This window comes from Protopterus annectens, chromosome 3.part0 (assembly GCF_019279795.1).
Source record: "Protopterus annectens isolate FY-2018-M chromosome 3.part0, PAN1.0, whole genome shotgun sequence".
Taxonomy (NCBI): domain Eukaryota; kingdom Metazoa; phylum Chordata; order Ceratodontiformes; family Protopteridae; genus Protopterus; species Protopterus annectens.
The window spans coordinates 193,630,842-193,651,208 of NC_056731.1; the positions used below are offsets into that span (position 1 = coordinate 193,630,842).

General features: G+C 40.0%; 1 protein-coding gene across 10 annotated transcripts in view; it reads left to right on the top strand.

Moving 5' to 3' along the window:
- The first annotated feature begins 2,153 nt into the window (after nt 1-2,153).
- Nucleotides 2,154-20,367, top strand: part of DIP2C (disco interacting protein 2 homolog C) — a 2,757,794-nt gene continuing 2,739,580 nt past the window's right edge. For all 10 annotated transcript variants that reach the window (XM_044064688.1, XM_044064689.1, XM_044064690.1 and 7 more), the window contains exon 1: nt 2,154-2,351. In XM_044064688.1, the coding sequence (XP_043920623.1) occupies nt 2,267-2,351 (85 nt within the window). In that variant the 5' untranslated portion in view covers nt 2,154-2,266. The remainder of the gene's footprint in view (nt 2,352-20,367) is intronic.

The following is a 20,367-nucleotide window of genomic DNA, read 5'->3' on the forward strand; positions in this document are numbered from 1 at the left end:
TATCTTTATCCAGTTTCTGCCTGTGGTATGGGCATCCATTCCAATTCCTTCTTCAATCTCTTCCATTAATCTAGACACAAGTGTTTCTGAAATTTCAGCATGTGATGCATGAACATAAATCAGTTCCACTACTACTTTAGCAATCTGGGTTATTTTCCATCTTTTTGACATTCTCATCAATACAAGTACACATTTCAAGAAAGGAAATGTCCAGTACTTTCTCTTTTAGATTCACTTCAACAGCACCTCAAGAAGAAATTTAGAATTTTTCTGACGTCTCTGCCAAATTTTCCCTAACTAGTATAACTACCACCCTTGTGGTAAAAAAAATTGGCCAAAGGCCCAGTGAAATCAAGTTGGACAACAAAAATAAATAAGACACACCTAAACTGTATCCGTAAATTGATGTACTGTAAAGTATCTTTTGGACTATTATCTTAATATCTTAAATCTTCCAAAGACATAAAAAGTTCACTACCATTCCCTGGTTGTATGACTAACTGGCTATAGACAGATATGCAGACTGTAACTTCTCCTCAAATAATCAAGATGTTTACTTCTTATACTACTGCTTCTATGTAATATGGACAGTCTATAAAATGCTGGTTAGAGGTTTCTGTCTGCAGTATGTGATCCTGTGATGAAATGTGTTGGGGAGTGCTAGAACTATAACCCAAATAGGAAACAAACAAAGGTCACATTTCATATTTTAAATCTGTTATCTAACCTGCCTTCAAATGTGATGAACTTTCAATAATGATAGGATACCTTTATAAAAATCATTACAGAATGAATACATAAAACTGTTTTTCAATTGATATATTTTGTGCTACTCCAGTTAACTGCTTCTTACAGAATCCTTTTGTTTAATAACTTGCCTTTGCCAGGTCCTACTATCGCATACCAGTATTTTATGTCATAAGGCTAATTATTCATGTTAATAATTACCAGTACCAAAATACCATCATTTGCCATGAGTGTGTTTATGTACCCCACAGCTCAAAGTTTTGCGCACACTTGCATAAAACATCTTAAACTGATGTGGTTACTTCTCATATTTACTTATGTTCCACTCTGTCTTCCAACGGTTATGAGTGAAGTGGCATTTTAGATACATTTTTAACATGCCTTAGAAAATGTATGTCCCGTGCAGCCATTACCAAAGCCTGTTGCTAGTACAGATTTTAGTGGCACTAAATCTTGCAGCCATTTTAACTGCCCATCTAGGTTCTGCAGATGCGGGGGTATCTGATTCTGATATGTAAGCATCACTGACATTCTGTTACTTAATTTCAAATCCCCGATAGTACTACCTTTCTATATTTCTACAACTGAGGAGTTGAAAGTCCAACAATAGTAGGCAACTATTCATTTCTGAAGATACGTGGTCAGCAATCCTCCTTATCTTGTGACAAGCAACAACGTCCAAAGTCATTGGCCTAACAGGTGAGAATCACGTACATGGACTCAAGTCTCACTTCAACATTTATTTTTGTAGCTCTACGCAGAATTAACAGTAGGCTGTTATGACTTGTGGTGTGTCTGGTTGCTGGTGAAGCAAATACAAACTGCAATTATTTATTAAATAAAACACATAATAAAAAGGCGTCTCCCACTATATACCTCATCTCATCTGTCACCTTAAGTGAAATAGTACCCTTTGGATTTTCTCAATCAAATGTTATACTCAATGTACAACAGGGACTATGAAGAATGTACAACAGCAGCAAATGTGTTAGTATAGCGTAGTAAAGGCATATCCGAAGGATCTAAGACTACAGCAGGTGTACATAACAGCAATAACACAGCCAAGATAGAGACGCCGTGCTTACGATAGACCGGGACAGGCGCGACTGCTGGGCCCACTCTCCGTCTCCCCCTGTTGTCAAGGTGAATAGCTGCAGTCGTGATCACGTGTGGCTACCGACACTCCGCGGCAGCAACAGCAGCACCACTAACAGTGGCGGTGAGGCTGATCTGTACTTCTTGACAGCCTGGACTTCCAAGTGCCCGACAGCTGTATCAGCGTGCCATCTGGGAGCGCGAACAAGTCGGCAAGGGCGAGACCATCTCAGACATGGCGGGGCTCGACTGAGCAAACCGCTGGCAGTAACAAAATCACTGCATCTTGTCTCTCCCCGCTTGCCGTTATTCTTGTTACTTCTTCACGGTTAACACTCGAAAGGATTGGTCAACAAACTGAAAAACAAAGCGACTACGAGAGTGTGGGGAAGATAAGGAAGGAGGGAGAAATAAAAGTAAAGGAATGGCGGACCGGAGTCTTGATACCATGTCCATTCCACTGGAGGTGCGAGCCAGGCTGGCGGAACTGGAGCTGGAACTCTCTGAAGGTAAGGATGGTTATAATATACCTCTGTTTCTGTTTTTTGTGCCTTCGGTAATGATGAAGACTCGATCTATATGGAAAGGATTGTGGCAGAAACTGGTATTCACTGCGTGAAAGGAAGCGGAATTCGGTGCTAGTATTATTAACAACGGATTGTAACAGTGTGCAGTAGCTTGGATTTTCCTGATTATTTTTGAATGCAACTCATTAGCATTGGATTGGATTGTAAATGTCACAATATATGAAGTGTCATTTTTTCAGAAATAAAATAAAACTCTGTATGCCTTTTTGTTGAGTGTGAGTGCTATCAGGAGGCATATTTGCAGATTGTCATTGATTTTTTTCATTGTTGATCGTGCTATTCTTGCCTTGTTAAAGGCAGTGTATATACATTGTTGCCATCTTTTGGGATTCGTTTTTGAACGTGTGTGCCATTAACTCAAATCTGGCCTTGTTGTGATTGGGGGATGAGCTGATGGCAGACAAGTCCATAGTGATGTGGTTGGTACATGAGTGGTTAGTATGTTGCTTGGTGGAAATTGTGCATTTATAATTAATCATCATATTATATAATAATTTTAGCTGTAGCTCTTCAGCTCACGCCTTATTATTCTGCATGGAGAAGACGGTCCCCGAAGGGGGTTAATTTGACGATACATTTTTCTAGATATATACGGTGTTATGTGGGTGAAAAGATTCAGATTATGCTTTCCCCGAAATTAAATTATAGATTGATATCTGGGTCACCATGTGCGTGATTTTTTTTTCCTTCACACTATTGTGTCCTCTGGGGTTTAAGTTAACCTTATGTCAGGAAAGATAGCAACGCTATCTTTGAATCGTGCCCGAATGGGATTGCTGTTGCTAAGGGTGTAGCACTAAACCTGCTGCAGCTGGTGTGGGATAGAGAAGTGACTTTGTGAAAGCAATATTCCATATAAGTCCTGTTTGGGTCTTCAAGATGAGTAAAATGCTCATGTCGAGTGTAAAATGGGAATGGACCTTTTCCATGCATTTCACTTATGAAATGGCACTCCTTGCTGAGTGAATGGAAAGGAAGAACCCGTTGTCTTCATATGTCCATGACGTGTTTTAACTATATATTCAAAGGTGTGTCCGTTTTTTTGTTGGATCATTTGAACCACTGGAGAGTATGCTTTTTGTCGCTGAAGCCCTTGATGTGTTGGTTACATATGAAATACTTAGACATTTTCCTCTTGCTGTATCACCGACACGGTTTCAGTTAAGAGCAGAGTTGAGTTGCTATAGTACCGGGAACTGTTCCGTATCCACGGTTTTCTCAGGGTTGGACCATTTATTTTCTAGCGAAGGGGTGGTAGTATTCCTTTTGAGAGTATGGAGAGTAAAACCTGTAGATTGTGTTTGCAGTTGTAACGTTTTAATTTATGGGTAGAATTTAGTATAACGGTTTAAACTGACTTACTGAACGAACCATGTTTAATTTTCACTAGAGAGGCATGGGTTGTATGTGCCCACCCTCTGTAGTTTGGGAGGTACAGGTGGGCAAGCTTTATTTTCCCAGAAAGAGACTGAGTCCATAACTAGGGGCTTGGTTTGGTTATCAGAAGTAGCAGGATTGGAATCGGACGGCTCATGGGATACCCGTGAACGTCCTTAATACTGAGGTGCAACCAACAAATGAAGCACAAGAGCAATGAAAGCGCGTAACCTTTAGTGTTGTATTACCATGCTTGCCATGTGATTAAATGAGGGGTTTCAATTCCATTCTTGCCAAGAAAAGGGAAAATGCAATAAAATGCTAAACCATGGTGTTTCCTTGTCATTGTTAATACTGTAGATTAAACGTACTAAAATCTGGACTGTAATTAGTCGTAAGAAACAACCCGAATTACACATGACAAACTTATAAAATAAAAACTGCATTGCAGTATTTAATTATTTTAACTACCCTGGATTGTATCATATGTTGAAGGTTAGGAGTAAAGCAACGTCCTTAACCAAATTAAAGTAAAATATGACATTTTATTCTATCAGTTATACAGTAAAGAACTTGTTTTGATTATATGTGTAGATGGCTTAGTACAACATTAGAAAGAACCCGATCAGATCACTTGAGACGTAGGTGCGAAATATTCCTATGGAAAAATGTTTATGGCGATATCTGATATGTGCAATCGTTTATCTGTTCAGTATCATTAATGAGGATGGTGTTTGAGTATTGAAAGTTTTAGTTGTCATTTTAACTGATGTGATCCAGTTTTAGTGTTAATTAATTTGAAATTTAAAACAGTCGTGCGTATGTATGCCTTTATTTTGTGTTCTGTATATAATAGAAACAGTACTAATATGCTCACATTTAATTAAAGCACGACGCCAGGAGAGTGATATAAGTATCATGGGATGACTGTTTAAACGATTACTATGTTTAGCTACTGTATTTTGAACCCGAGTCACATTAGCTCCATTTTACTCAGTTGTTTAACAGTGGCAGTGTTCATGTTCTACCTTTAAGTCTGACTCTTAACTTGGTGCTTATGACAACAGGTTGTACTGAAGGGTGGGGTGTATGTTTGTATAATAAAATGTATTATGTATATGTGTGGGTGTAATACATTGTACGTATATATGTAGTTTTTGTGTGTGTAATGTATATATGTATGTGTGTGCGTTTACTCGTATATGTATCGTATATAAACACTGACCAGTTACGTTGTACTATATTCAAGAACGTTGCACAGATATTAGACAAAAGTAGCTAAAATTAAAATGGTAAAATAAAGTATAATGCTTATGACATGTTTGAACGATGGATACTTTGTTGGCTGTTTTGTACTACTTTTGCATTCTTTGTATTTATTATATTTTATGCAGCTTTAATTTCTTTCATGATGATGTTTTTTAGTTTTTAGCTAACCTTTTGTGGTAAGAGTGCGTTTTTAAGATGCATTCTTAGGGAGTCCAAAGAGAATAGACCATTTTCTGTTACCTTGCAAGGGTCCAGTCAACACACATACTTCCTAGTTTTTCAGCATATGATCTTGAAGGGTCACATTGCCAAGTAAGTGAACCAACAAGACAGAATGTCGGAAAATTGAAGCCAGTTAACAAAGTTTAAGAAAAATCTAGAAAAAGGATACAGAAATGTTTTAGTGTACTGGACTGGAGACTTTTATAATTAAGTTTTAATGTAGTATTTTTTTTCCTTTTGATAGGTGAATTTAGAAAATGTTTGTATTTCTCTCTGCTGGGATGCTAGCTACACATCTCCATTTGCATTCCCCAATTTAAATGTGTCAGAATCCCCCCATATTGCACTATGTTTGGGGTAATACTTGGTTTTCTAGCAAAATAAAATATTCCAGTTCAAAAGGTTACACAATTAAAGAGGAAAAATAATTCATCAGTAGGTTGCAGGAAGGTGGGTTATCCTTCAGAAATGTTTCACTGCAACTGTCACTGGGAGTTGCCTTATTTTCAAGTAACTTAATTTTCATCAATAGCATTTAGGTATCATCACTTCTGTTCGTGGTGGTGTGAATTTATACTGTTTTGGCGTTTTCAGCTTTGATATGCAGCAGTAGATCCAGGGTTATACTGTAATTTGCATTGCAGAGTGGCTGATTGCTCAATTCTTTTTCTACAAAACTGTGTTGCAACTGCTGGCTGTGAAGTTACATTACTTCTTACAAGAAATTTAGCTTTATATTTCGTGTGTGCATGTTTGTCTCTATATGCGTGTGTGTATACTCGTATATTACTGAGTTTAATTTTCAGAGTTCCTCTGCATGTTGCTGCACACCTCAAAAATCCTTTATCATGCTGCATTTTACAGCTGTTATTTTTCAGAGTACCTATCTAACGGCTAGTTTCTTTGGTGGTAAATAGACATGAAAGGGATAGTCAGGTTTCCTTTTTCCATTCACTTTAAGCTTCTAGTTACCCCCCCCCCCCAGCTCTTCCATCATCTCTCTGGTTACAGATGTAGATGTATCTACAACATCTTTCGCCCTTTTTTAAACATTCCCTTAATTAGAGTCTTTAGGCACTTTTGGGGATCTTACTCTTATTACTAATATTTTCTTCATCTAATACTTTTGCCTTCCAGAATTCTCTGTTCCTCAGATATTCTTTTCATAGGTTCATAGGATGTTACTAGGCTGTTGACCCGAGGGACTTTACATGTCCAGGAGAGAAGCAGGGGCAATCCCTGGCAGAAATTTATGGTTTCCCATAGAGTCATCCAGATTGGTGTGTGGTGCAACTGTTAGCATGGTCGCCCTACAGAAAGAGGTTCTCCGGTTTGATTCTTGGCTGGAGTGCCTTCTGTATGGAATCTACATGTCCTTCCTGCAGTCATGTGGGTTTCTTCTGGGTGTTCCGGTTTCCACCCACATTCCAAAAACATGCAGTAGGTGGATTGGGCACTCTAAATTGGCCGTAGGTGAGTGTGTGTGTGTATGCAAGTGATTTGGTACGAATGAACTACTGCGGCAGGGCTAGCCACCCAGTGGTGTAAACCTTGGCTGAAGATGATTGGCACTGCTGAAGTGACACCCTGACTCCATGAGCAAAATGGGAAAAGGGGTTGAGGATGGATGGATCCAGTCATCCAGGCTGTGCTTAAGCAGGGTCATGGAGGTGCTCTGCTTGACATGGATTGGAAGCCTATTCCAGAGGAGTGGCAACCTCTGAGAGATGTATCTTTTTCCCTGGAATGGGTGACTCTAGTCCCATTTGACTTAAAGATGTGCAGCATTTTCATTACATTTGGGTCAGAGATAGCCTGTAAGCTAGACACAAGTTGCCTATAAGTAGTCTATATGCGACTGAGTACAGTGATGGCAACTTCAGTCTGTCAACATAAGACATGTGCTGGAGACCATGAATCTTCTTAGTTAGAAATCTCTAAGGTCTCTCAAGCTGCTGCAGGTGTCTGGTATGGTATGGTACATAACAAAGTGAGAATTATATTCAATAATAGGCCTGATGAGGGACACGTACAGGAGAGTTATAACCTCTTTTGCTCTTAAGGGGATGACTTTGCTAATTAGTTGAGCGATGTAGAATGTCTTCTTCTCCACAGTAGACACATGGTGGTCGAACTTGAGGTGTTCCCAGGTCTCTCGCTACAGAATTGGTACTGAGGGTATTACGGTTTTATTTTGTAATCAGCAGGGACACTGTTTTTACTGGCGGGCAGGAACGATGATGCATTTTTTAGCATTTAGTTTAAGACCATAGCTTTGGCACTAATCATTGGTCTGTGTAAGCCTCTTTTGAAGGACACTGACATTGCTAGGGGATTCAATGATGGCACCTAATTTGCAGTCATCTGCAAACTTAGTTATGCACAGCCCATCTGTTTCGGCCTGGACTATGCCAAATAACAGGAGGCCCAGCACTGACCCTTGTGGGAACCCACTGGTGACATCTGCTGGTAGTGGTGAAGTTTTCCACTTTGAGTGTTATCGATCTGTGAGCCAGTTTGCAACCCACCTGACAACACAGGAGTTGATATTCAACTGGATTAGTTTCTCAGTGATCCCTGAATGTGGTATTGTGTTGAAGGCCTTGGCGAAGTCAAGATAGGCTGTCTGCACAGCTTTGCTTTTGTCTAATGCTCTGGTCACATTCTTTAAGTCCACCAGGTTTAGCAGACACGACCTACACTTGACAAAACCAAACTGGGACGGATCTAAGGTTTGGAGGTCCCTTATATCAATATTTATGAGATCCATGATGATTCGTTCCATTGCATTACAGATAAGGCTGGTTAAATTTATGGGAGGGGGATAACAGTTGCTGTTTTCATACATTGGGCACAATGTCAGTACTCAGGCTGTAGTTGAATTGGGTTCCTGATGGAGTAGCTTTTAGAATGCAGCCAGGAATGTCATCTGGTCCCATGGAGGCTGTGTTCTTAGGCTTAGAGACCGTATTGATGATTTGTTCTTTAGAGATGCAGGGAAAAGGTGATGTTGAAGACATGATTTGTGGTATGCTTGGGGGGGATAGGGGGTGACTTTTTCACCAAACCTGTCTGCTAGCAGGTTTGTGATTTCCGCAGGGTCAGTGTGTGCGATACCACCCACAATTAGTTCAGTACACATGTGAAGCCATATAGGTTTTCAGGAAGTCCTCAGTCTGGTGTGAAAAAATTCTATCACTCCCCTTGGGGCTGGGTTTCTCTGGTCATACATAGTTAGAATGCTACTGAGTAGGTCTTGATGTAGTTCTCTGATCAAAGTTTCTTCAGTGGAATGCCAGTTTTCCAAAGCCTCAGTGAAGTGGCCTGCTAATTTCCCATTTGCCTGTTCCATGTTCAGAAGGTGGTGCTGCATTACTGCAGTTTATCACTGAAGAGCTGTGGTAACCTTCAATAACATCTCTGGTAGCTTTCCATGGGAACGCTAGTAAAAGCAACAGTAAAACACACAGAGGCCAGTCTTGAACAGAACAAAAAAAAAATTGTCACTGCCACAAGAATCCTGCTTCAAATGTGGACTCCCATATGGGCACAGGGTTAATATATCAAAACACTCACTTGCACTGGAGTAAAGGAGTCGAGCATCTAGGAAGTAAAGAAAAAGATTAATACTGTTACTCTTGGTCACATTCCTACTCTCGCACTGTGCCACTTTTAATCTTTGCAGTGATGTGCTAGTTTATTCTAATGTTCTTATTCTTGCATACTATTTAGTAATAACACTTATGCTATTATGCATGTACTAGCTTTTCCAGAATCACCTTGACTGTCCTAACACAATTGCACATTATTTGCTGCATAAATAATATGCATGTATTGTCTGATGTTGTAAACGGCATAAATGACACTAGCACAATGATTGCTCTTTGTTTTGACCCGCCACTGCTGCTGCTACTGTCTTTTGCTTTTACCGTGTTTTCATTGTAGTTGTAATTCATTGCATTTCCTTGCATCTCCTATGACTTTGTATTTTATACTGATTTTCAGTGCAATGTATTTTTACGTCAACGTGACCTTTATTGCACAGTAAGCCTAGTGCACTGCTGCAATAAGTTTGTGTCTGATTTCTGTGTAATATGTTGTCTTTAGTTTCTTGGCCTGAGTCATGTCTGAAAAGAGTCTTCGGACTAGAGCACTTATCTGGTTAACCGATCTAGGTATGTATGAATAAGTACATGCATAAATAAAAATCAAGTTTGCCAAAAAAGTTCAAGAGGTAGTGTAAAAAAGGTTTGATATAAAGTGAATAAAGTATGTGATACTGGTGTACAAGAAATTACATAATATTTGTATAAAAAACAAAGCTTTCAACTGAATCTCAGAAGTAGTGAGATACACATAATAAAAAAAAAAATTAAATCTGGATAGTATAAGGTGCTGATAAAAAGGTGTCATTCTACAATTTATGTCGTATAATGTTTAATTTCAGTGAACATCGGTAAGTGTGAATTATAAGAGGATGCTGATGCGTAGCAGAGTGACTGTAGAATTTATATTCTGTTTTATATCAGAATACTTCCCGCAGACCCCATCCTCCTGCTATTCCCATGCTTTTCTGTAACAAGATTAAAACCTGTTGAACTTTGCATTGATCCCTGGTCAGTTTTTACTTCTGCCTTTTCCGGTCGACTTATGACCGGTTTGGAAATGGAGAAATATGGGTGGGGTTGCCTTGAATTCTGCCACTGAAGTTCTGATCTTTGGGAAGAAAGACTTCCATTGTTCTCTACTGGTTTCCATCCAGCAATGGTGCATGCTGCTGGGACACTGATGAATGAGTTCTAGATATGTTTGCTCTGAAGAAAATAATCACAGCTACAGATATGTTGTTTAATTCTTCGAAGTAAGGAAGTGGCTTCCTGTTTCTAAATATTGGTGTGTAGGAAAAATATAGGTTTGCATGTGTTGGGGGTGCTGCAAGTTCTGTTCTTTTCTATACAAACTACTTGACCTGGCAGAGTTCCCAAAAAGACATTTTCCTTGTGTAATCAGAAAGTTGATCAAGGTTTGAAACAAACAGTAGATGGGGTGTCTGTTTTGCTGATGCAGTTTTTCTCTCCAACAGTTATTTCTGTATGGTGCTAATATTGTGCTAAGTATGTAGTTTTCTGAGGTACCTTTAGTCTTTGTTGTTGTCCAGACATAACAAGTTTGATAACGTTCTGTTGCACAACATACTGGGTTGCTTTTTTTTTTTTAGTCTTTTGGGTAATGTGCTGTATTACAGGACACACATGTTTGCGTCTCCTTGTTCTTGATATGAGTAACCTGCGAGTTGGTTAAGGGATTGGTATGTTCTTCTTGACCATTGTAGAATAGCAGTTTTTTCCTTATGGTTAGAGAGAAGTTTGCTCTTATAGTATTGTATCTCTCAAGACCATTGCTCTGTTTTGTTTGTGTTTCTTGCTTATGTGCCACATAAGTAAAATGTATTTGGCCAATGTACATTGGTGCTTAAGATGACCAGAAGACAATGAAGAGAATTGACTGTCCTCTGCTAGCCTGCCTTTTGAGAAGATAACAGGTTTATGATATAATGTGGTCTAGGAAAGTATGTTTGAATATGGGTTTGTGCTTACAACAGTATAGCTGTCTTGCACTCTATTGTATATTGAGTATAAATATGTTGTAATGTCACATTGAATGCTAATTTTGTTTTAATAACCTTGTCTGGCTTGATATCCATATTTCTCCTTAGTCTGTTATCAGTCCTTTCATGTTTTAAATTCCAAAATAAATAATGTACTAGAGGCCGAGGTTTAAAAAAATAAAGGTGCCTGCGCTGTATGACCATTAAAATGCGCTATAAACTATCCCAAGTTATCACTTTCTGTTGATAGGTATGAACAACAACCTGTATTCCACTGTTCACATAAGGTTCTATAAACGCCTCAAAGATTGTTCCAGTTCTGTCTCGTAGTACCCAGTACTTTTTTTTGCCAAGTGCTTTGCTAGAATTTCATGGAACTAATTCTTTCAGGAGTACATATGTCATCCAGATACAAGTGGGTACTTGTAGATAAGTGACTTTCATGCAGTTAAACCACCACAAAGTAGACTTTTTTTTTTTTCCCAGGAGAAGAACTCTGCTGCATCCCATACTTCTCACCTTATTAAATATTTTCCTTCGTTAGTCCAGATGGCTAAAGAACATTATTTTTATGTATGTCATTCTTTTTCTGAAATGATACAATCTCTTGTCTTTAAAATGAGTTCAGTGCACATTCACACATGTAACTGAAATCTATAAGATGTGATAACCAAAGATATTTCAAGGAATTGTTTGAGAAGTTTAAGAAGTGAGCAATGAAATATTAAGCACCTGCAATGGACTCCTAAAGGCTGACATGAAACAAGATTTTTTGGAACAGCGTGATCAAAGACGTCAGATGTTAATGAAACACGTATTTTATAGCTGTACTGCTCCAGAATTCATTTGCCACTCTTGGCATACTGTGGATATCAATTGATGCACTCTTGGATCAAGTCCTGGGAAGGTGATAGCAACCTCTACAATGGAAACCCACAAAGTGTGCAGCTCAGTACACTTGTAGAATCCTTCATACAGATATTTATTAAGAAAATTGGTGAAGCTAACAAAGCCTCCACAACTTAGCCTCAAAAGAAAAGAAGCAACTTCTGAATGGATTCTTTTATTAGCAGGAGTAAAACTGGCAGAGGTATTTGGGAGAGAAAAGTCATGGTATAAAACTTTGTAATTGTGGAAGCTAATTGTGGAAGCTTCTGCTAAGGATAATGGTGTTGGCATATATTTTTCTCCAAGGGACTTTGACTGGGATTCATACACAAGATTAATTTAGTAGTCTGTTGTTTACATGTTTCTGAATTGGATAGTTGCCTACTTATTTATAAAAAATATGACATTGGTATACATCTCGCCAAGGGAATCCAGTAGCTGGTTGAAGAACTGATGTTCAAGTGAAAGATTTGGCTTCACAGTGACTAAGGGATTGTCCAGAAGCATATAATAGAGAGACAACTTGCATCTGTGTTTGTGGGCACTCCTGTTTGCTTAAAAGTTAGGTTTTATTGGAGTATGTTTGTTTGATCTCCAAGCGGAACATACCAGTGCGAGTAAGAAGTGGATGGTATGCCATCACAGGGCTTGTATACTTTGGGCAGTAGTGAGAATTTTTGTGTTGCTTTAGCACTGGTTTTCACGCTTTTTTTTTTTTGTTATACTGAGCCTCTCCAAAATATCAAAGTGACATGGGACTTTCCTATTTATTGAAGTTCAACATTTGTATACTGAACGGTACCCCAAAGTAAAGTAACTGGTACAGTTCAGCATATTGATCTTGACTCCTAATTTGTTCATAGGTGTGTACTAGGCTAATGGCCATGGAGCCTTTACAAGCCTAGCCCAAAAAAATTGCCCAGGCACTATGCTACCTGATGTTAGTTCACAGTGCCCCTATCCAACAGGGCACTGGAATGATCCCTGGAGTGATCTTTCTGTTACCCATCCACTCGTCAAGATTTCTCTTGGAGAGCCAGCGAGGTGCTCTGCTTGACATGAATGGGAAGGTTATTCCAGATTATGGGCAGTCTTTTTGGGAGATGAAATGTCCCTCCAGCACGTTCTGTTAATTGTGATAATGAGGTTGTGATCTCTGGAGCGTGTGGCATGGGGTGATTGGGATTTCTTTAGGTGTAGCATTTCAAGTAGGGCTGGGACTGACACTGCTTTGTAAGTCGAGCAGAGATCACCTCTAAGTAGACAATAAGATACTAAGAACAGCTGAAGTTTCTGGAGTCTGTTCATGTAGGACATGTGTTTAAGGCCTAGAATCCTTTTTGTGAGGTACTTTTGTGGCCTGTCCAGCTGTTTGTAGGTGTTTGGTCAGGTACATGGCAAATGGGGTGTTATATTCAATGATTGGTCTAATGAGGGATGATTACCTCTTCCTGAATGCGAAACCTTTGGTTATAAGATGTGCCATGTAGAAGGACTTTCTAACCACAGTGGCAATGTGGTGGTCAAAGATGAGATGGCGTTGACCTGGGTGCCCAGATCTCTTTTGGCCCCTTCAGTGTTCAGTGGGCTGCCACCAACGTGGTAATTCATGGAAATGCAGTTTTTTTCCAAAGGGGATGATAACGGATTTTTTGGTGTTAAGCTTCAGGCCATGGTTCCGACACCAGTCATTGGTCTCAGAGACACCCTTTTGTAGGATGTTTGCTTCGCTTGGAGAGTTGATAATGACTCCTAGCTTGCAGTCATCAGCGAGCTTGGTCAGCCAAAGGCCTGTGTTGGTCTAGACTTCTTAGAAATAGATGCCAAACAGGAGAGGGCCCAGGACCGAACCCTGTGAGACTCTGCTCATGACTGGTCGACAGTCTGACTTGTAATCCACAACTTCCACTCTCTAGGTCTGGTCTATGAGCCAATTTGCAACCCACCTAGTGATGTAAGGATTGATGCCTAGTTTGGCGAGTTTATCAATGATACCTGAGGTGGGGAATGGTATCAAAGGGCTTGGCCAGGTCGAGGTAGGCTGTATGCACTGCCTTACCCTCATCCATAGCCTTGGTGACTGCCCAAAGAAGTCTACCAGGTTCAGCAGGTAGGATCTCCCCTTGACAAAGCCAAACTGTGTGGGCTCAAGTTTGGAGATTGCCAATATCTTTGTTAAGCAGGTCCATGATGATGTGCTACATAGTTTTGCATACCAGACTCTTCAGGCTAATGGGGTGATAGTTTCTAGGGTCTGTAGTTGCTCCCCCTTTATGGAGAGTGATGACTCTAGCAGTGCACCATTCTTTTGGGACATAGCCTGAGGTAAGGGAGTGATTGAACAGGGCACACAGATGTGGTGCCAGTTTGTTTTGTAGCTCATGTAGGATGCAGACAGGGATATTATTAGGTCCCATGGATGCTGTATTCTCTGCTTTGGACAATGCAGCTTTTACCTGTGCTGCAGAAAGGGTGGGCACCAGGCTTTCTTCTGGTATTGTGATAGGGTTGGGGGGAGGGGTTAAGTTGGCACTGAATATGTCGGCCAGTATGTTTTCTATATCTGTTGACTCAGTATAGGAGGTACCATTGTGCAATAACTCTGAGCAAATCTGGGTATTGTCTTTGAGGTTTTTGATATAGCTATAGAAGGCTTTGTGGTTGTTTTTGGTGTCAGCCGCAATTCTGCCTTCATAGCTGACTTTAGAGGATTTGATAAGGGATCTCAGCTTTTTGTTGAGACTGATAAGGGAGGTTTTCTAGTCTTGTGACTTCATTTTTTTCTGCAGTTTATTCCTTCTGTTGTAGAGTTTATTGATGGCTGGGGACCACCAGATTGTCTTCCTCTTTATATATAAAAAAAAAAAAAAAAAAAGAGGAGAGCGTCTTCATTCTATTTGTTATGGCAAGGTCCATGAATTTGTGTACATGCTCGTACAGTGCATTGGTGTATGATTCGGCTGTCATGCAGCTATTTTCCATTGGCATGGGTGCTGAGAAGTTAGACACCACTGTTTTTTTAGGAGCCCGCAGTCGGTTTTACAGAAGTTTTTCAGGGTGGTCATCCTTAGCAGAGGGGGGGGGGGTGTAGCTGAGGTGGATATTTCCATGGTGATCAGTTTGTTGTCAGATTTAACCAGGGAGGAATTGACTATAGGTGTGGAGCAATAGTCTCCCATGTTGGTGATAACCCGGTCGAGGATGTTGCTTCCTTTAGTGGGGGTCAGAATGAGCTGGTCCAGGGCATTGGAATTGATAAATTCCAGAAAGCGTTGGGCCTATACATTGGTACTTGAGTAGTTTTCTCAGTTCATGGAAGGGTAGTTGAAGTCACCCATTATGAGAGCATTGGGTTGGACCTTGATAGATTCCAGGGTGCTTAGGAACTCGAGTGAGTCTAGGAACATGTTTAGGGGTCTGTAGCGGACTATGACTTGTATCGCCATCTTACCCAGTGTTATTTGTACCTGAAGTATCTCGTTTGCATTATGCTGGGTTACCAATCTAGAGGTGTGCGAATCCTTTAAGAATATGGAGACACCACCACGTTTGGAGCTTCCGGCTGTATTCTGGAGCCGAAAGTTATGGAATGAGTTGTAGCCTGGGAGCACAGGGTTTTTTTTGCCTCTTTAGACCAGGTCCCTGTTACAGCACAGAAGTCGACATTCTCTATTTTGAGGAGAGCTTCGAGCGAATGCATCTTGAGATTAAGACTTCTAGCATTGAGCAGTGTGACCCTCAGATTGCATTTGTTTGTAGCTATTACAGTGGAATTTTGGTCTTTGAAACAGTGCCTAAAAAAGGCACTATGGGGTGGCAAGAGCCTAAGCCAGTACCCAGAATCCCAGGGGTGACAGATGCAGGCATCTCTGGCAAAGCCATTGAGGTCTGTCGATGTTGTCCCAGGCAGACAGATACTGGATCCCCTTAGAATGACACCAGAAACTTAGCCAATTGTTGAAGTCAATCACTTTTTGTTCATGTTGTGGTATCATTCTAGGTGATGGTAGCATACTGCTCAGGGCTAGGGTCATACCTGCCTGGGCCACATAATCTAAGAGTTCCATCACATCCCTTTACATGTAGTCCAGGGAGGTACTTCTCGGGTCATTCACATCAACATGGACAATGACTGATTCATATTTGTACTTGTGGAGTGACCTGAGTGGATGTGTTATGTGACTGATCCTAGCACCTGATAGACAACTGAGTGTCACCTTCTCCTTGTTCAACCTAGTGAGTGGGACATTAATGTGCCTCGCAATTGAGTCTGCTATGATTAGTACATCGGGCAAAGTGTTTTGCCTTAAGGGCTTGGGTTGAGAGGCACACTGTGGTGGTGAGCTATGTGTTCTGGGGTTGGTGGTGTGTTGTGGTAGAGTGCGTTTCTGTCTCGGTAGTCCCTGTTGTTTGGGTACATTTTTTATTGAGAACCTCCACGAAGGTGTGTGTATGGTTTGTGTTTCTATGTGTGCGTTGTGATGGTTGGTGTTTTCGAGGGCTGTATGTTCTATGTAGTGAGTTGCAGGTGTTGACCTTCTCCTCTTGACCAGCTAGTCTGTTCTTGGTTGGAGCATGCACTGCTTCCAGTTTGGTGATATAAGTGCATCTCTCACAGGTATGAGTGTTGGAAAGTAAGAGGAGATGGTTGTCTGTGTACATTAGACAGTTGCCAGACTGTCTCAGAATGCCCAAGTGCACCAGGTTAGCAGGAGAAAGCACAGGAAATTGCCCTACAATCATACCAGGAGGAGTGGTCATAACTAATAAGTACTGGTGCTGTTGCTGATAGGAACAGCTATTGCTGATGGCACCTAAGTGTGCTACAAAAGCCTGTTAAAGTGCTAGCCGATTATGCTAATTGAAGTGCAAGAAGTAAAAGAACAAGCACGTTCCAAGGAGAAAATTGAAGAGCAGACTTTCTGACGCTGGTAATAGTTTACCTCAGCTGAGCGCCGGTGCGCAAGCATGGGCTTTTAAACCAGAAAGTTGAAAGGGATGGAAAAAATGCCCAATAAACTACAGTTTCTGGACTAGAAACCACGCCTCTTGTGGTAGATATCTGAGAACACATTTTTATGGCCATTATGTAGCCTGATCTTACTAGAAATGGCATCTTAAAGTTAAGGTTTTCTTCATGTAATATTTTTATATGTACTTGGGTTTCCTGTGAAATAAACTTGAGGCATCAACAGGAAAGCTGGCTTCACATGTGAAGAGTGCTGTTTTAGAAGTCCCCCCCCCCCCAAACATTAGTCATGCACTTCATACTGTACACACATGGTCTTGTTCCAACTTTGCCAAGTTAGTCATCCTTGTAGTTCTGGTCTGGAACAGCACGGCTGTTGTATGTAGTATACCTGTCAGAACTTGTCCAGGTGTCATTTTTAGTAAGGTGCATAGTAGTTTTAAAATTAGCAAATGAGGGGTGCAAGTTTTTGAATATGAGCAGAGATTTTAGTTGTCTGAAGGAGGTCACTGTAGTGGAGCAAATATCTCTTCTCTGAGATGTAGTAACTTCCACATTCAGGAGGATTGAAGTGGTGAAGCTCCTTCATAGGACATGGGGGTGCTTTGCCCCTCAGTGTAATTTAGTATCAAGGACGGTACTTGGCAAGTTGTCCTTCACCATAGTTGACCCACTGGACTCCACAGGGAGCATCTAAACTGCATATAACTAGTTTGTAAATGATGTAGGCATCACTTGAGTAAATATGATAAAAGGAGTCTTTAGAAGTCAGGAGTGCAAAGGTGAATATTTTCTTTGTTTTCAGGATTTCTGGAAGAAAGTGGCCTTGGTTATTAAACTTTGTTATTGACATTTGGCTGTTTGAGCTTTTTGCATTGATGGAAGACAGAAATGGAAATTCTGATACTGTTGCAGTCAGTGTGACAAATTTATGAGCATGTTAGAGCATGTTCTATAGCAAGGAAAATAAGGAGAAGGGGAGTAACCTTTTATATATAAGATCAGAACTAAATTTGGAGGGAAGGGGGAATTCTGTGACCCCAGGGACTGGGGCCATTAGTGTGCTCCTAGAGTTATTTTATAGATCTCTATGATGCATGGGATGACTGAAGCAGAAAAATAACAGAATTCTTCTAATGCCTGAGCAAACATATATATTTTTGGTGGGGAGGGGGGTGAATATGCTAGATGTAAATCTGATTTCATTCACTTCAACAACATCTGGGATAGTCATACTGTATGGAGGCATGCCTGAATAATTTAGTAGAGTCACTTACTTGGTTTAGTGCTTGCAAAGTCAACAGAATTTTGTGTTTTATAAGTGGATGCCTGTCCAGATAACAGGTGGCTATCATAGCTTATTGTTCATAGTAAATGTTTGGCCTATTTAGATGTTCCAAATGCTAGTCTGAAAAGTTGGCTTTAATATGAGAGTGCACCTTGGTAAACTACTGTCATTTAAAATGACTCCAGAAATATTGAAGAATCAGAGCTGCCATCACAGGAGCAGCATACCTTTAACTAAAGCCGAAAAAAACTCAACTGCCCTCAAGCTTTGAGAGTTCTTTAATGTTGGGTCCACTGACTTGCCTTCTTTGAAGCTAATTTCTTTGTGAATTTCATCCCTCTATCTTTTTTGAGGCATGTAAATGCTGCTGTGCAGGAAGCCATTTATGCTGTCTGAAGACCTACCTCTTTTTAGTTTGGGAGTTTCAGATCTCCTGTTTAGTGGAAATGTTCTGTGTAATTCCTGTTTGTGTTATCTACCTTGTTTTCCCTTTAGTTGTCAATTTGCCTTTAGATATGAAGGGACAACATCTCATTCCTGATTTCAAATTTTTGAAGCTGTGCAGTGCAATGCAGAGACAGAATAGAGGTTGGGCCTTCTGAGGCTAGGTCAGAGCCTGAGATGAGTAAGGTAAGGGTACAGATAATCTAGCTTCAGCCTTCATCCTTTGCATGAAGTCTCTGAACCCTTACAAGCAATTATCTCATATTCTTGCCAGGAGTGGGTATCTTGAGGTTTGCCTCCTACTAGCATGAATTATGATTAGAAGTGACTTCAGTGTTGGAGATGGACCAACAAGTTTGGCCTCCTGTTCTTATGCCTGGTTTGGATTGTACCTGTATGGTTTGAGTTTTGCATTTGCTGGTAAAGTGTATATTACTAGTGCATTTTTTCAGTTAATTTCATGCTCAAATTGGTGGCACAGAAAAATAGACTAGTTTCACCCAAAGCACTTCTTCAGTATTAAAAAAAAAAAAAAAGAGCAGGAAACCTTGAATCATTTCTTTTGTATACAAATGCTTATATTTAAAACAGCCCACCACTATAAAACGGTTACATGATGTTTCCTTAAAGCAACATACATTAAAAAAGAAAAAAAACAAGCACAGTTAGAAAGTGAGAGGGAACACTTCAGGTGAGGTGATGTGAGAGTCCCCCACCCAAATAAAAACAATGTTAAGTGGATGTAAAAGACAAATTTAGCTAGCAGTTGCAGCTCCTCCCTGTAGGAGTAGGAGTAACGAGCAAAAGAGGTGAACCAAGCAGTGTTGTTTACCATCAAATTCTTTTTTTTTTTTCTCCTTGCCTTATTCTTGACCCTTTGTTATGAATGGGATGCAGCAAACCAATAGTTTTTTTTTACTTGTGATGGTACTTAGGGCTAGTGTGTTGGAAAGAGCCTAATGAAGTCGTGACATAGCTGTCCCAAACATAAGCTGTTAAAAATTCCAACTATGCTGATAAGCATAATGACAAAAGTTTGATATGTGAAGAAGTGTAGTAACTAATTTTATGCATGTTCTAGGTTTTAGATTATTCATTTTAAAACCTAGTCAGTAAACAGATGATTTTAATTGTTTTAAAACACGACTAGCTATCATGTATATGTTGACAGCTATGAGTATTCAAAAATGATGTCCACTTTTTTATCCTAGTCGTATAGCATAGCTTTATTTTTGTTGGCAGACTGTCATACATACATACATACTTTTTATTGAAAGACTTGCTTATAGTCAGTTTAAGTAAATATCACCCATCATAAATTAACACATATAACTAATTACATTTGTGTGTGTGTGTTAACCATCTGCGTAGCCAAGGATTGTGGACCCAGTGAGAGACGTATTGACAACATGTGCATTTCTGTCATGCTTAGTTCCCTGGAAATGACTGATTTGTTGAATGCCTGGAGGATAGGCAGAAGATGTTTTCTTGGTGTTCTGTCCTCATAACTCCCAGAAGTGAATTTTGCAGGAAAATGTTCACTTTTGTGGTGCTATACTGGTACCTGTGCATAACCATTTCTTAGCTACTTGTTAGTTGGGTGCTATAGAACTGTTGCAAATCTATTTCCAGTGCCTTTGTGAATTATGTTGCAGAGTAAAGAACAAAACTCAATGTGCTGAAGTAATTTTTTTGGTGATGGAAAGACTGCTTTCTCTGACAGAGAGTATAGGACTGCCACTATTATGTAAAGAATTATTTATGGGGGAGGGGGCTACTGTAATTCCTGCTTCTGTTTTAAAGAATGTGTGCTTCTGCGCAGGCACTATTCTGATTACTTGTAAATAACTGCCAGGCAAGATTTATTTTACTT